At 36.2% G+C, this 18138-nt stretch overlaps 1 protein-coding gene across 11 annotated transcripts in view; it reads right to left on the reverse strand.

The window, feature by feature from the left end:
- The window catches only part of UTRN (utrophin), a 536298-nt gene that overhangs the window by 344213 nt on the left and 173947 nt on the right, over positions 1-18138 (reverse strand). For all 11 annotated transcript variants that reach the window (XM_032274352.1, XM_032274350.1, XM_032274353.1 and 8 more), the window contains 5 exons: positions 17224-17394; positions 5505-5684; positions 2582-2710; positions 1937-2107; positions 404-565 (listed from right to left, as the gene is read on the reverse strand). In XM_032274352.1, coding sequence (XP_032130243.1) covers positions 404-565; positions 1937-2107; positions 2582-2710; positions 5505-5684; positions 17224-17394 — 813 coding nt within the window. The remainder of the gene's footprint in view (positions 1-403; positions 566-1936; positions 2108-2581; positions 2711-5504; positions 5685-17223; positions 17395-18138) is intronic.

The following is an 18138-nucleotide window of genomic DNA, read 5'->3' on the forward strand; positions in this document are numbered from 1 at the left end:
AAAAAGAAAAAATTACTCAAAAGAAAAAAGCATAGGGTCACTTCTATCAGCTCCTAAGAAGGAAAACTAACCTACTTTATATATAGTGTAAGTCAAGATACGTTAATCTGAATGATCAAAAAATTTATTTTTAAAGACATTTTATATTTGAAGGTAAAATATCTCAAAGAGAGTTTAGCAAACATTACATAGATAGTAAGAATTATCTTTAGTTCAGAAAGTGTGTCTATTTTCTTTTTAAGCATGAATCATGTGACTTTTACGTTAACACATTAAAAATTCATATTTGAATCTGTTTCACCATGTTTGACAGATTATATGGGTAAACATCATTGATGTAAAAATAAAATTAATACAGAGGAAAAATGGAAACACTATAGTTTTGAAATCTCCTTGAACCAACCTTTTCATCTTCATCACTGGATTCCAAGTGTTTTTCCACAACTTTTAACATATTTCCTATGTCATTTTCTAATTTTTCCAAGTCAGAGAAAGGCACACCAGTTTGAAATGTTTCAGTGGTGACCAAACATTGGTACGATAATGGTTCCTGAGCAATTAGCAACTGTAGAAGAAAAAGAGTTCTCTGAAAATAGATTCTTAACTTGACTTTCCATCATTAATCAGAGAGATAGAATGTCAAGAGAGAAACTAGCATTTTTGTAATTGACTTTAATTTCATTCATTTATATGGCAATGATTTTACCAATTTAGACTTCTCTGAATTACCCATTTTCTTCAGACTCTAGCCGGGATGTGAGGTAGTATCGCAATTCATTGTGGCTGTCTGGAGTGTTGTGGGGTGGATTTAGAAACCATATGCGAGCATAGTAGGAAACTATGGCCACGACCCAGATACTATCCTTTCCAAGGCCACAGAAAGGAAGAACAGCCACCCAGTCCCCAGGGCAGGGACACCTCACAGAATGTCTCCCAGTTAAGTTTCTTTAGTAGAATTCCCCCTGGATTTTCATATACAAACTTCAAACAAGTGTATGTTTCTCAATGCCATCTTTTCAGGTAACATCTATGTAGAAAATCTTTATATTTATTTAACTAAAATGCCATAAAACAATTTTAATAAAACTAAATGCAGGTAAGTACCATCTGGTGTTGCCTAAATGTGGGAAAACTAGCACTCTCTCATAAAACTATTTGTTACCCTCTCTGTCAAATGTAGAAAGCTCTTTTTTAAAATTTATAAAATCAAGTAATACTTTCCTACATTAGGCCTAAATTGTGAAATTATCTGTAACTTTTAGATTTGTCAACATGCAAAACACAACAAGTTCTGTAGGTGTGCGCAGTGTGAACACATATATAGAGTATGACTATAAAATAATGGATCTAATATTCATCCCTGGCTTGGGAATTAGTTTCGTCATTTCATAGGCATAACTTTGATTGAGTCTTTGAAACCTTTTCTCAAATAGGTTATTTTCTTCAATACTAATTGCTTGTTTTCTCTTCTTCATATGCACAATCACAAATAAATAAGGACAAATGCTTCATTCAAAGTAATTAAAAATATTTTAATTTAAAAATTGTTGGCCAGGTGCAGTGGCTCATCCTGTAATCCCAGCATTTTGGGAGGCCAAGGCAGGTGGATTACTTGAGATCCGGAGCTCAAGACCAGCCTGGCCAAGATGGTGAAACCCCGTCTCTACTGAGAAAGTACAAAAATCAGCTGGGCATGATGGTGGGCACCTATAATCCCAGCAATTTGGGAGGCTGAGGCAGGAGAATAGCTTGCACCCAGAAAGTGGAGGTTTCAGTTGAGATCATGCCACTGCCTTCCAGCCTGGGTAACAAGAGTGAGAAAACAATAAAATCAAAATCATAAAATAAAAATTGTTGATGTACGTACTGTATGACTACCACTTAGATACACGCACACAGAAAAAAAATGGTTTACTCTAAATACATAATTACTCACTTTGGCACTTTTTATATGTTGAGACACCTTTTCAAAGTTCCTATTCAGCTCAGCTAACTTTGGTTCTACAAGCTCCCTGCTTGAGCTTCCTCGAGCATTCATCAAAATAACAGCTTGATCGCGGACATTTTCAACCTGGAGGTTGGCATCATCCAGCTCAGATACTAAACGCTAATTATAAGAAAACAAAAATTATCTCATGAGAAAAATGAAACCCAAACATGATTGTGATGCTTACACAGAATTAAAGGTAATTTAAATAAATATCTGGGATCCCCAGTAAGAGATTTCAGCATAATCAACCAGGTAAGAGGTGTTCACATAAGACTCACTGAAGAGTACAAAAGTAAGACTCACTGGAGAACAGAGAAGTAAGCAGCACTCAATGGAGAATACAGAAGTAAGCAAGACTCATTGGCATCTTATGTGAATAGCTCTTACTCTGATTGACTGTGCTGAAATCTCTTACTAGTCTTTCAATCTTAATGAAGTTTGTCTCTTATTGTCTCAGTTTCTCCCATGGAAATAAATGTTAATGAATTTAGTGCATGGGAGGAATGATAGTGTTAGAGCATTCCACAAGAGAAAACATGACAACAAAACATTCCACTCCCAAAGTGTTACTGATGCGTCTGTGTTTGCTACCTTTACAATTTCTTCCCTTTTACTTGCTGGTTTCATTTCAATTTCATCCAACAGAGCTTCAGCTTGATAAAGCCAGGTACTTATGTGAGCCACATTTCCATCAAATATTTCTAGCTGGTTCTGGTGGTTCTACAAAGGAATTAATAAAATGCTTACATGTGAAATATTTAAGATGATAATCTTAAAAGAGAGTTAAAAGACTTTCAAAGAGCAAGCCGTATCATGAATTTAAAGAAGCGTTTTCACCTTCCTGCAAAGCTCTTCTTCAGTGAATAAATCTCATTCCTAAAAACGCACATGTATGGTGCTTAACATCTTTTTAAATTTATTTGATTTGGACCTCAGCACAATTGAAAGTTGAAGTCAAATAAAAGGTGAAAGTTTCTTTTTCAATTTCAATGCAATTCATCTCTTATTCCTCATTCTTATGTTACAACTGATCTGATTTGCCCCTGCCAATCATATCTTTTAAAAACTCACTTAAGGAAGTAATAATAAAAAAATGAATATATGAAAAGAAAAGATTCTATATTCTCAGCTCAAAGGGCAGTGCCTCTGTGTCCTTACCTCATAATCGCCAGCCCTTAATATTACACCTGGCACAGACCATAGCAAGATGTCCTGAAGCAGGACATGAAATGCTCTCGACAGATTTCAACAGAAGCAAGAGTTAAGCAGATCATGACTGGGAAAAGCAGTTGGTCTAAGGCAAGAAATTAGAATGTGACCAGAAAGGGTAAGGGGGCTTACGATGAAACTAACATTTAGGAATTATATTTAGTTGGATAAAACAAGCTAGAAAAAGCTTAGACAGTAAAAGTTTTTAAAAAGAAAGATATTTTTCATCTATAATATGAAAAATAGTTGGAAACACAAAACGTAGGCTGGGTGTGGTGGCTCATGCCAGTAATCTGGCACTTTGGAAGGTCCAAGTGGGAGGATCATTTGAGCTCAGGAATTCAATACCAGCCTGGGCAACATGGCAAAACCCCTTCTCTACAAAAAACACAAAAATTAGTCGGGTATGGTGGCACCTGCCTGTAGTCCCAGCTACTCGGGAGGCTGAGGCAGAAGGATCACCTGAGCCTGGGGAGGTCAAAGTTGCAGCAAGCCATGATCATACCACTATACTCCAGTACGGGTGACAGAGTGAGACCCAGACAAAAAAAAAGTACACTAATAAATGATCAAGAAAAGAAAGAAAGAAAACAAACCTACACTTGCAGCACTTGTACCTATCCCTAAACTTAAAATAAACGTATAAAAAAAAATAGAAAATGTGAACTAATAAATGACATGATAAAATATCAACAGTGGTCTGATTCTAAGTAGGAAGAACTGATGAGCACCAGACTTGTTTACCCCTATTAAGCAGGTAAATCAAATGTTCTAACAGCACTAGAAAGATACTGCTTAAATAGAGAGTTTGAAAGGTACAGACTGAAGAATACAGGAATAAGGGCCATAAGAATGTGAAATAAAGCTAGTAATAACAAAAATTAATATATAAAATATTTAATGAGCATATTCTATGAGCCAAGAATTTCATATCCACTATTACATTCAATATTTAACAACTCTATTAGGTATATACCTTTGTTCTCATTCTCCATATATGAAAATTTAAGCTTAGTAACATTACGTAACTTAGCTAAGGTTATACAGATACTAAGTCATGGATTGTGGATATAAATCTATTAGAGATCAAGACCTAAGCCCATGCTCTTCACTGCCCTACACATCCTGAAGGATTTAAATAAACATTCAAACACAAAATATGTTTTTTGATGTGTCTATCCATTACCTACTAATTCTAAACATTTGATAAAAGTCCTATCTCAGATATTTCAAAATTTAAAAAAACACATTATAAATAACAATGCCTTCCTCAGCAGGGGAAGGTGGGGTGGCCATATATTCACAACTGGTATCATAGGAACATAAAACCACTATAAAAATTAAATGGGTTGGGCACAGTGGCTCTCACCTATAATCCCAGCACTTTGGGAGGCCGAGGCAGGTGGATCACGAGGTCAAGAGTTCAAGACCAGCCTGGCCAACATGGTGAAACCCCATCTCTACTAAAAGTAAAAAAAAAAAAAATATATAGCCAGGGGTGGTGGCACCTGTAATCCCAGCTACTCAGGAAGATGTGGCAGAGAATTGCTTGAACCCGAGAGGCAGAGGTTGCAGTGAGTCAAAATTGCGCCACTGTGCTCCAGCCAGGGTGACAGGGCAAGACTCCATCTTTAAAAAATTAAATTAAATGGTCACTATTTCCACGAGACAACTGACAGAGTAGTAATAAAACCAAAGACTAATGCATATACAATATTTAATAATTATAATCATTGCAATATCTAAAATTGGTTGTTTTGCATTTAGTTAAGAGCACTACATGTTTAAGGCTCATAATCAATCACTGCAAAACTGTATAAGGTAGATATAATAATGTCCATTTTACAAATTAGACAACTGAGATTTAGAGAGTGTTTAAGCAACTTGACCAATGTTACTGAGCTAGTAGTGGAAATTTTTAACTAGGCCACCAGATGCTAGAGCCTGTGCTCTTAAGCAGTATGAATTACTCAGACACTATAAAGAGTATATGTAGAAATAGCTTCTGATAGTATGAAAATTAAATACAATATGATATCATTAAAATGAAACAAGGTACATTCACTAAAGCATGAAAGTACCTCTTTCTATATAGATTATGAGTATTTTGGAAACATTGTAAATTCTTTCTAGTTATTATCTTTTCAAAGAAAAATAAAATGTAGTCTAATGAAATTAACTCACAAGCAAAACATTACTGTGACACACAGTAAATAGGATTTGAAATTTAATCAACATTGTATACATTTTAAAAATAACTAGAAGAGAGGAGAAGATTTCATCATTAATTTTTCCTGAGACATACCATCAAGGTATTGCACCAATCTTCAGTCCAGGTACGAACTCGGCTCCACCCAGCGTTAAGGACACAGAGTCTCTCTTCTAAAACAGGCTCGCTGCCCTCAACCAAGTTTTGTAGGGCAGCACTACTCTCTGTGATAGTATTTAAATCAGCTTTTCTCTTTTCCAGACCCTTTAGAACATTCTAGAAAATAAAAACACCAAGACCTACTTGATCCTTCAGAATATTATAGAAGTGTATACAACCTTTTAAAAAACATTTTAAATTTTTAAAAACTTTTCTGCCACATATACAAAGTAGTCCATGACTCCCTAGATAATTTACAATGTCAAAGTTTATAAAACTCCCAAACTTATTAACATGGTGAGAATTCTTAAGTTCCTAAAGGAAACCAAAATGTTTAGTTCAACAAATACCAATGAGTGTAACACATTCAGCTGTGGGAAGGCAATTATTTCATTTACTTAAATATAAATCCATTTATTACATACAAATACCAATTTTCTTCATCATCACTCTAAATGGAAAGACTCAATTTCCTTTTCAGTAACTACAAACTGGCAAAGCAGAAGGATCCTAGAACTCACAAGTTAAAAAAATTCACAATGAATTTATCTGCTAGATTACCAGAGGAAACTGTCGATGTGTACTATATGCACTCTCAAGGATAACATCTTATAGCTGGGTGATTTCACATATAATATGCTGAACAAATATCATAAAAAAATTTCATGTAAGTAATTCACAAGAGAACAGCAAGTCTAAGCTTTCGTCTTACAACTGTCATAACTGCAAAGGTAACACTCTGGATGGTACGATGATAATGTGATTGGCACATTCATAAGTTTGACTAGGCAAAGTGTATAGTCACAGAATTATAGAGAGAGCATGAGTTCCACAATTAAAACTACAAAGCTCTTTCAATCAAAAAGCAATATGCATGTATCTACCCTACTGCTACTATTATTGACACTTTTAAAAACCAACATTTAAATCAATCATTTTAAGGAGCTTGAGTTTATATTTAAACATTAAATCATATCTTGGAAAGCATACCCTCACAAATTCACAAGTGAGTCCAGGTTTAAACACTCACTTGGCCATCTCAATTACTGGTATATTTATGAAGGAACTGAAATACCACTTTCCAATGTTCTTCTCTAGCTGCAGAAGGTGGGGGGAATAAAAGACATGTAAGAGCCATGCTCTCAGCAATTATTAATAAGAATCTTTCATTCCTTCAGTGAATATGTACTGTTCGACTAGAATAGCATTTAAGAACCATACAAAATAATGAACTACAAGTAATTAAATCTAAATAGCACACACACTTTTTTTATAGTAAAAATGGCTACATTGAAAATTGTATATTTAAGTTATTGAATAAAAATAGTATTCAAAAATGAAAATGTATTTTAAGCTTTGCATTGAAAATAATTTTACACAATCTTTAAGTACAAATACATTAAAATGTTGTGAAATTTGCATGTTCCTTAAATCCGAAAAGACAATGATAAAAAGATGGTTGTTACATTATTAACATTTACTGATGTTTCATTTGATTTATTCTAATGAAGAGAATGTGCTATGACTTTGCGACTTGTATATATCATCTTCATTATTTCAATTATAAAATAAGATTAAATGGAAACTTAAGAGCAAATTGTTCCAAAAGAAACAAATTTTTCATTACTTTCAGTCTTTACCTAAGAAAGCTGAAAAACCAGTTGAATATATGAGTACACAAGATAGATGTTTCAAAATTAAATATACAAAATCAGTAATACCTATGTACCAACTATAAACACTCTGTAAAAAAATGGAAAAGTATATTTTCACATAGCAGTAAAAATAAACATGTAGGAATAAACTCCTTTACATATATGAATAATGTTTATAAAGAACAAAATCAAACCATTTTGTAGGAAAGTGAAAGAATCTGGGAGAAAAAATGAGACACATCTGTTACCAAAAAGATATAATATAACAAAGATATCAATTCTGCTCTAAACAAATCTATGAATTTAAGGCAATTCAAATCAAAATTTCCAACAGAATTTAAAAATTTGAGAATAGTAATTCTAAAGTTAATTTAAGACATATATAACAAAAATGAAGCATAAACAGAGGGACTCCATTAACTGCAGTTAAAATATATTATAAAACATGGTTAAACAGTTTAAGAACTGGTACATGTCACAAGGTCAGATCAGTGGAGCAGAAAACAATGAAAGGCAACAAGCAAATAAGTATATATAAACTCGGCATGTCAAATCAGTGGAAACAAGGTTAAATACTCAACCAATAGTGCTGAGATCATTGGTTAACCTATTGGAAAGAAAGTTAGAGGCTTATCTCATGAAATACACCAAAATAAATTCCAGAAGGATTAATGCATTAAAAGTAAAAGATAAAATTATAAAAGAGCTAATACAGGAGGTGGTTGGCAAGATGGCTGAATAGAAACAGCTCCGGTCTGCAGCTCCTAGCAAGACCAATGCAGAAGGTGGGTGATTTCTGCATTCCCAGCTGAGGTACCTGGCACATCTCACTGGGACTGGTCAGACGGTGGGGACAGCTCATGGAAGGCAAGCGGAAGCAGGGTATGGCTTCGCCTGACCCGGAAAGTGTAAGGGGTTGGGGAACTCCCTTCCCTAGCAAAGGGAAGCCTTGAGGAACTGTGCCAAGAGGGATGGTGCTATCTAGCCCACATACTATGCTTTTCCGATTGTCTTTGCAACCCGCAGACCAGGAGATTCCCTCAGGTGCCTATACCACCAGGGTTATGGGTTTCGAGCACAAAACTGGGCAGCTGTTTGAGCAGACACCAAGCTAGCTGTAGGAGTTTTTTTAATATATTCCAGTGGCACATGGAATACCAGCGAGACAGAACCGTTCACTCCCCTGGAAAAGGGGGTTGAAGCCAAGCAGCCAAGTGGTCTTGGTCAACGGATCTCACCTCCCCAAAGCCCAGCAAGCTATGATCCACTGGCTTGAAATTCTCACTGCCAGCACTGCAGCCTGAAGTTGAACAGAGATGCTTGAGCTTGGTAGGGAAAAGGACATCTGCCATGACTGAGGCTTGAGCAGGTGGTTTTCCCCTCACAGTGTAAACAAAGTCACCTGGAAGTTCAAACTGAGCAAAGCCCATCACAGCTCAGCAAAGCCACTGTAACCAGACTGTCTATCTACAGTTTTCCTCTCTAGGCAGGGCATCTCTGAAAGAAAGGCAGCAGCCCGAGTCAGGGGCTTATAGATAAAACCCCCATCTCCCTGGGACAGAGCACCTGAAGGAAGGGGTGGCTGTGGGCACAGGTTCAGGAGACTTAAACATTCCTGCCTGCCAGCTCTTAAGAGAGCAGCATATCTCCCAGCACAACGCTCGAACTCTGCTAAGGGACAGACTGCCTCCTCAAATGGGTTCCTCACCCCTGTGCCTCCTGACTGGGAGACACCTCCCAGCAGAGGTCGACAGACACCTCACACAGAAGAGCTCTGACTGGCATCTGGTGGGTGCCCCTCTGGGATGAAGCTTCCAGAGGAAGTTGCAGGCAGCATTCTTTGCTGTTCTATAATCTCTGCTGGTGATACCCAGACAAACAGTGTCTGGATTGGACCTCCAGCAAACTCCAGCAGACCTGTAGAAGACGGGCCTGACTGTTAGAAGGAAAACTAACAAACAGAAAGCAATAACATCAAATCAACAAAAAGGACACCCACACAAAAACCCCATCCAAAGGGGCGGTGACCATCCAAAGGTCACCAACATCAAAGATCAAAGGTAGATAAATCCACCAAGATGAGGAAAAACCAGTGCAAAAAGGCTGAAAATTCCAAAAACTAGAATGCCTCTCCCCCTCCAAAGGATCACAACTACTGGCCAGCAAGCAAACAAAACTGGATGGAGAATGAGATTGACAAATTGACAGAAGTAGGCTTCAGAAGGTGGATAATAACAAACTCCTCTGAGCTAAAAGAGCATGTTCTAACCCAATGCAAGGAAGATAATCACCTTGATAAAAGGATGCAGGAACTGTTAACTAGAATAAACAATTTAGAGAAGAATGACCTGATCGAGCTGAAAAACACAGCACGAGAACTTCGTGAAGAAAACACAAGTTTCAATAGCCGAATTGATCAAGCAGAAGAAAGAATATCAGAGATTGAAGATAAACTTAATGAAATAAATTGTGAAGACAAGATTATAGAATAAAGAATGAGAAGGAATGAACAAAGCCTCCAAGAAGTAAGGGACTATGTGAAAAGAACAAACCTATGTTTGATTGGTGTACCTGAAAGTGACAAAGAGAATGGAACCAAGCTGGAACACACTTCAGGATATTATCCAGGAGGACTTCCCCAACTTAGCAAGAGAGGCCAACATTCAAATTCAGGAAAGAAAGAGAACACCACAAAGATACTCCTTGAAAAAAGCAATCCGAAGACACATAATCTTCAGATTGACCAAGGGTGAAATGAAGGAAAAAATGTTAAGGGCAGCCAGAGAGAAAGGTCAGGTTACCCACAAAGGGAAGCCCATCAGAGTAATAGCAGATCTCTTGGCAGAAACCCTACAAGCCAGAAGAGAGTGGCTCCAATATTCAACATTCTTAAAGAAAAGAACTTTCAACCCAGAATTTCATATCCAGCCAAATTAAGCTTCATAAGAGGAGAAATAAAATCCTTTACAGAAAAGCAAATGCTAAGGGATTTTGTCACCACCAGGACTGCCTTACAAAAGCTCCTGAAAAAAAGCACTAAATTTGGAAAAGAAAAACCAACACCAGACACTGCAAAAAATGCCAAAATGTAAAGAGCATTGACACTATGAAGAAACCGCATCAACTAATGTGCAAAATAAGCAGCTAGCATCATAATGACAGGATCAAATTCACACATAACAATATTAACCGTAACTGTAAATGGGCTAAATGCTCCAATTAAAAGACCCAGACTGGCAAATTGGATAGAGTCAAGACCCATAGGTGTGCTGTATTCAGGAGACCACTCTTATGTTCAAAGACACACATAGGCTCAAAATAAAGTGATGGAGGAATATTTACCAAGCAAATGGAAAGCAAAAAAAAGCAGAGGTTACAATCCTAGTCTCTGATAAAACAGATTTTAAACCAACAAAGATCAAAAGAGACAAAGAAGAGCATTACATAATGACAAAGGGATCCAAGCAACAAGAAGAGCTAACTATCTTAAATATATACACACCCAATATAGGAGCACTCAGATTCATAAAGCAAGTTCTTAGAGACCTAGAAAGAGACTTAGACTCTCACACACAATACTAGTAGGAGACTTCAACTCCCCACTGTCAATATTAGACAGATCAGCAAGACAGAAAATTAACAAGGATATTCAGAACTTGAACTCGTCTCTGGACCAAGAAGATCTAACAGACATCTACAGAACTCTCCAGCCCAAATCAACAGAATAAGCATTCTTCTCAGCACCACATAGCACTTATTCTAAAATTGACCACGTAATTGGAATTAAAACACTCCTCAGCAAATGCAAAAGAACGGAAATCACAACAAACAGTCTCTGGGATGACAGTGCAATCAAATTAGAACCTAGGAGTGAGAAGCTCACTCAAAACCACACAACTACATGGAAACTGAACAACCTACTTCTGAATGACTACTGGATAAATAATGAAATTAAGGCAGAAATAAATAAGTTCTTTGAAACTAATGAGAACAAAGACACAACATACCAGAATCTCTGGGGCAAAGCTAAATCAGACTTTAGAGTGAAATTTATAGCACTAAATGCACACATGAGAAAGTGGGAAAGATCTAAAATCAACACTCTAACACCACAATTAAAAGAACTAGAGAAGCAAGAACAAGCAAATTCAAAAGCCAGCAGAAGACAAGAAATAACTAAGAGGAGAGCAGAACTAAAGGAGATAGAGACGTGAAAAACTTTTCAAAAAAAAAAAAAATCAGTGAATCCAGGAGCTGGTTTTTTGAAAAGATTAATAAAATAGGTAGACTGCCAGCCAGACTATTAAAGAAGAAAAGAGAGAAGAATCAAATAGACACAATAAAAAGTCATAAAGGAGCTATCATCACTGATCCCACAGAAAAACAAAATACCATCAGAGAAGACTAGAAACACCTCTATGCAAATAAACTAGAAACTCTAGAAAAAAAATGGATAAACTCCTGGATACATACACCCTCTCAAGACTAAACCAGGAAGAAGTCAAATCCCTGAACAGACCAACAAGTTCTGAAATTGAGGCAGTAATTAATAGCCTTCCAACCAAAAAAATCCAAGATTCACAGCTGAATTCTACCAGAGGTACAAAGTAGAGCTGGTACCATTCCTTATGAAACTATTCCAAACAATACAAAAAGAAGGACTCCTCCCTAACTCATTGTATCAGGCCAGCATCATCCAGATATAAAAACCTGGCAGAGACACAACAAAAAAAAGAAAATTTCAGGTTAATATCCTCGATAAACATCAATGTGAAAATCATCAGTAAAATACTGGCAAACAGAATCCAACAGCACATCAAAAACCTTATCCACTATGATCAAGTCAGCTGCATCCCTGGGATTCAAGACTGGTTCAACATACGCAAATCAATAAACATAATCCATCATATAAACAGAAACAATGACAAAAACCACAAACCACACGATTATCTCAATAGATGCAGAAAAAGCCTTCAATAAAATTCAACATCCCTTCATGCTAAAAACACTCAATAAACTAGGTATTGATAGAAAGAATGAATCTCAAAATAATAAGAGCTATTTATGACAAACCCACAGCCAATATCATACTGAATGGGCAAAAACTGAAAGCATTCCCTTTGAAAACAGGCACAAGACAAGGATGCCCTCTCTCACCACTCCTATTCAACACAGTATTGGAAGTTCTGGCCAGGGCAATAAGGCAAGAGAAAGAAATAAAGGATATTTAAATAAGAAGAGAGGAAGTCAAATTGTCTCTGTTTGCAGATGACACAATGGTATATTTAGAAAACCCAAAAACTCCTTCAGCTGATAAGCAACTTCACCAAAGTCTCATGGTACAAAAATCAATGTACAAAAATCACAAGCATTTCTATGTACCAATAATAGACAAACAGAGAGCCACATCATGAGTGAACTCCCATTCACAATTGCTACAAAGATAATAAAATAACTAGGAATATAACTTACAAGGGATGTGAAGAACCTCTTCAAAGAAAACTACAAACCACTGCTCAAGAAATTAAGAGAGGACACAAACAAATGGAAAAACATTCCATGCTCATGGTCAGGAAGAATCAATATCACGAAAATGATCATATTGCCCAAAGTAATTTATAGATTCAATGCTATTCTCATCAAGCTACCATTGACTTTCTTCACAAAATTGGAAAGAAACACCTTAAATTTCATATGGAACCAAAAAAGAGCCTGTATAGCCAAGCCAATGCTAAGCAAAAAGAACAAAGCCGGAGGCATCATGTTACCTGACTTTTAACTATACCATAAGACTACAGTAACCAAAACAGCATGGTACTGGTACCAAAACAGATATATAGACCAATGGAACAGAACAGAGGCCTCAGAAATAATGCCACACATCCACAACCATCTGATCTTTGACAAACCCTACAAAAAGAAGCAACAGGGAAAGGATTCCTATTTAATAAATGGTGTTGGGAAAACTGGCTGGCCATATGCATAAAACTGAAACTGGACCCCTTCCTTACACCTTATACAAAAACTAACTCAAGATGTATTAAAGACTTAAATGTAAGACCTAAAACCATAAATACCCTAGAAGAAAACCTAGGCAATACCATTCAGGACACAGACATGGGCAAAGACTTCATGACTAAAACACCCAAAGCAATGGCAACAAAAGTCAAAATGGACAAATGGAATCTAATCAAACTAAAGAGCTTCTGCAGAGCAAAAGAAACTATCATCATAGTGAACAGGTAACCTACATAATGGGAGAAACTTTTTGCAAACTATCCATCTGACAAAGAGAGGGCTGTCAGAATTTACATGGAACTTAAACAAATTTACAAGAAAAATACAAACAAACCCATCAAAAAGCAGGCAAAGGATATAAACAGATACTTTTCAAAAGAAGACATTTATGTGGCCACAAACATATGAAAAAAGGCTCATCATCACTGTTCATTAGAGAAATGCAAATCAAAACCACAATGAAAAACCATCTCACACCAGTTAGAATGGCAATCATTAAAAACTCAGGAAACAATAGATGCTGGAGAGAAACAGGAGAAACAGGAACGCTTTTACACTGTTGATGGGAGTGTAAATTAGTTCAACCATTGTGGAAGACAGTGTGGCAGTTCCTCAATGATCTAGAACCAGAAATACCAATAAATCATTCTACTATAAAGACACATGCACACATATATTTATTGCAGCACTGTTCACAATAGTGAAGACTAGGAATCAACCCAAATGTCCATCAATGATAGACTGGATAAAGAAAATGTGGTATATATATACCATGGAATACTATGCAGCCATAAAAAAGGATGAGTTCATGTCCTTTGCAGGGACATGGATGAAGCTGGAAGCCATCATTCTCAGCAAACTAACACAGGAACAGAAAACCAAACACCACACATTCTCACTCATAAGTAGGAGTTAAATGATGAGAACACATGGACACAGGGAGGGGAACATCACACAACCGGGCCTGCTGGGGGTTTGGGGGTTAGGGGAGGAATAGCGTTAAGAGAAATGCCTAATGCAAATGATGGGTTAATGGGTACAGCAAATCACCATGGCAAATGTATACCTCTGTAACAAACCTGCACGTTCTGCACACGTATCCCAGAACTTAAACTATAATAATTTTTTTAAAAAGACCAAGTAGAAAAAATAAGTAAATAATCAGATGAACCTGGAATAGAGTCAGTCTTTCTAAGCACTAAAGGTAGAAATAATGAAGAAAAAGATGGATTTTATTCATTAAGAAATGTACAAAAGGGTTTACGATTTTTCAAAAAAAAAAAAAAACAAAAACAAAAAAGGAAGCTAGAGTAATATAAAAAAATTGCAATCATACACAACACAGTAAGCATTGATAATCAGAACAGATACAAAGCTCCAAGTTAAAGGTCAATTTGGTGATAAAAACTGATCAGAATTAGCGGAAGAAGCAGTATTTTAAAAAGCGCTACAGAAGACCTATAAACTTGTGAAAGCTGTTCTAATTAAATAACCAAAACATGATGTCAAGTAGAAATTCTCATTCGCAGGTGGTGGGTGCACCATTTCTGAAGGACAATTGTATAATATGTATAAGGCTTAAAATGGATATATCTTTATCTCTTGACTAATAATTTTAGGGCTAAGAATATATCCTCAGGAAATTATTATGAATGTATGATATGGTTTAGTATATTCATTTAGTATGATGAATATACTAAACCATATATAGAATATACTATCTATAATAGTGATAAATGGTAATAATTTAAACGGAAATGAATAGAGAAATGAGAGAATAAAATATAAAGTAAGAATGAAGCACTATGCATAGCTTTAATATGCTATACAAAAACAAGTATAGGTAAAGAAAAATGCTAAAGATATAAGTTTTTACAAGGTCAATAAATACTAGTCATAACAAAATTTATTTTAAAATATATGCTTTGCCTGTGCACATCGCTATGTTCCCCAAAAATGAAAAAAAATAACAGTATTGTTTGGTTACAGATTATTTTTGCTCCTGTTTTTTTTTTTTTTTTGTATTACACTATGTGAATTTCATTCAACCAGCTTCTATTATTTATGTTACTAATAAGAAAGTAACGGTTTTCAAAGTATACTGCATGAGGAAGATAACATTTCCTTGAAAAACTTAAATTTAAAAAAAATAAAGTTTGGTGTCTTTGTTTTGCATTCATCCACAATACGCCAACGACTTGGAATGTTCATTTCCCTCATACATTTCTTTTTTTCACTTCCTTTACATGCACACAGCTCATGGCATGATCACACTTTTCATGAGCTTTTCTCTAAACTGAGAATAGTCTTTCCAGTGTCTACTATCTTGACTTTCTCCCAGCTGTCATCTCCACAGAGCATTCAAAGTAAGAAGGAGTTGTGCTGCCCCACAACCTCTCAGCATCTTCTCCTCAAGGCCCACTGCAAACATCTGTAGAGCTGTAGAGGGTGTCAAATTGATACTTATGCCTTTATATAAACATCAGTCACAGTATTGATCATTTCTATTCAGTACTTCCGTCTAATATACTTGCTTCTTTCTCGGGAAATAGATTTAGGAAAACATAATGCCTTGTTAAAAGAACCACTCATGTTCCATTCAATTGTCTACCGCAGAAGACAGAACTGGCAAATCAACTTTCTAATCTCTGTGATTTCAAAGTATAGGGCTAAAGAAAACTCTTGTATTGATTTTTACAATTCTATTCTTACATTCTTTACATCTGTTAGTTTGCAATAGAAAGATTAGTTATTGGTTTTAAAATGTTTTAAAAAAGAATTAAACTCAGTGCAATTCCTTGTAAATACTCTGTAAATATAATGTCAGATTTTGAAGGTAGTGAATTATGCTTTTAAGTAGTATATAAACATAATATCTATAAAGGTCTCGATGATCCATGAATGTAATGCTTTTGGAATCAAGATAAAAATATCTTAATAAAATAGCTGTTTTACAAATAACCCCATTGAAAGTGGGCAAAGAAAATGAACAGACATTTCACAAAAGACATACCAGCAGCCAACAATATATGAAAAAATGTTCACCATCGCTAACATTAGAGAAACGCAAATTGAAACCACAATGAGACACCATTCACACCATTCAGAATGGTTATTATTCAAAGTAAAAAAATAGATGTTTGCAAGATTGCAGAGAAAAAGGAACACTTTTACACTGTTGCTGGAAATGTAAATTAGTTCAGCCTCTGTGGAAAGCAGTTTAGAAATTTCTCAAAGCACTTCAAACAGAATTACCATTTGACTCAGAAATCCAATTACTAGGTATATATGCAAAGGAAAATAAACTGTTCTACCAGAAAGACACATGCACTCATACGTTCATCGACACTATTCACAACAGCAAAGACCCATCATCAACCTAGGTGCCCATCAATGGTGGATTGGATAAAGAAAATGTGGTATATATACACCATGGAATATTACACAGTCATGAAAAAGAATGATATCATGTCCTCTACAGCAACATGGATGCAGCTGAGGGCCATTATCCTAAGTGACTTAATGGAGAAATGGGAAACGAAACATCACATGTTCTCACTTGCAAACGGGCGCTAAACATTGGGTATGCATGGCCATAAAGATGGGAATGATAGAAACTAGGGACAGTAAAGGGGTCAGAAACAGAGGGAGGTATGAGCTGAAAAACTACCTATTGGCTACTAGGCTCACTATGTTGGTGATGGGATCATTCATACCTCAAATCTCAGCATCACACAATTTATCCATGCAACAAACCAATACATGTACCCCTTAATCTAAAAGTAGAAATTACAAATAAAATAAAATACAATCATTGTTTTAAACATATTGTTTCTTAGGACAGAGAAGGGGAAAAACAATGCAAAAAATAAAAGGCTAGATTTAATATGAAATGGAGGGACATGGTATCCACCTAGATCGCCCAGAACAAATGCCACATTACACCGGCATCATGCTGGTGTTTCATCTGAACTACGACTTACTTTAGCCCAGGAAATCTCTGTATCCAAGTCACCAAGCAGACCTTCTGAAGTGGACTTCTGTACCAATTCAGTTTCAGTAGCAGAAAGCCATTCAGAGAGAGATGCAGCCTCTTTCTTCATTTTGCGGGCCAACTGTGAGGCTCTTTCTAGATCCTGTTTTCCTTCTGTCACCTGAGAAGAAGAGAGAGACAAGGAGAGACTGAGACTGAGATGGGAATGAATCAGAATGTTAACTAAAGATCCAAACTGATTCATATTTAACCCCCAAGACGTACATAACCTTTGTCTGTAGCACCTTAGAAATCCTCTAAGCTTGCATTTCTGTAAGGAGGCAACATACTGTAGTGGTTAAATGCCAGGCAATCCTGGGTTTTCATCTTAGCGCTACCATTAATTTCCTAAGTGACTCTGATAGAGGTGTAGCCCTCAAAAGATTGGCATGCGGCTGGGCGCAATGGCTCATGCCTATAATCCCGGCACAGTGGGAGACGAAGGGGGGCAAATCTCTTGAGTCCAAGAGTTTGAGATCAGCCTGGGAAACATGGAAAGACCTCACCTCTACAAAACCTACAAAAAATTAGCCAGTGTGGTGGTGAGCGCCTATAGTTCCAACTACTCTGGAGGCTAAGGTGGGAGAATCACTTGAGCCCTGGAGACTAGGGCTGCACTGAGCCGTGATCCTGCCACTGCACTCTAGCCTGAGCAACAGAGCAAGATCCTGTCTCAAAAAAAATTTTTTTTAAAGATTATAAGTATTTAAAGTTATAAGTATTAAGTGAGAAAAACACACATAAAAAGGGCTGAAATAAAGTTAAAAATCACTAAATTGTATCTATTATAATTTTGAACACAAGATATCTTAGAATCCTCTCCATGAAGGATTCTGTTTTTAAAAATACTATATTATAGCAATTT

This window comes from Sapajus apella, unplaced genomic scaffold (assembly GCF_009761245.1).
Source record: "Sapajus apella isolate SASKATOON/1434 unplaced genomic scaffold, GSC_monkey_1.0 scaffold6, whole genome shotgun sequence".
Lineage (NCBI taxonomy): Eukaryota > Metazoa > Chordata > Mammalia > Primates > Cebidae > Sapajus > Sapajus apella.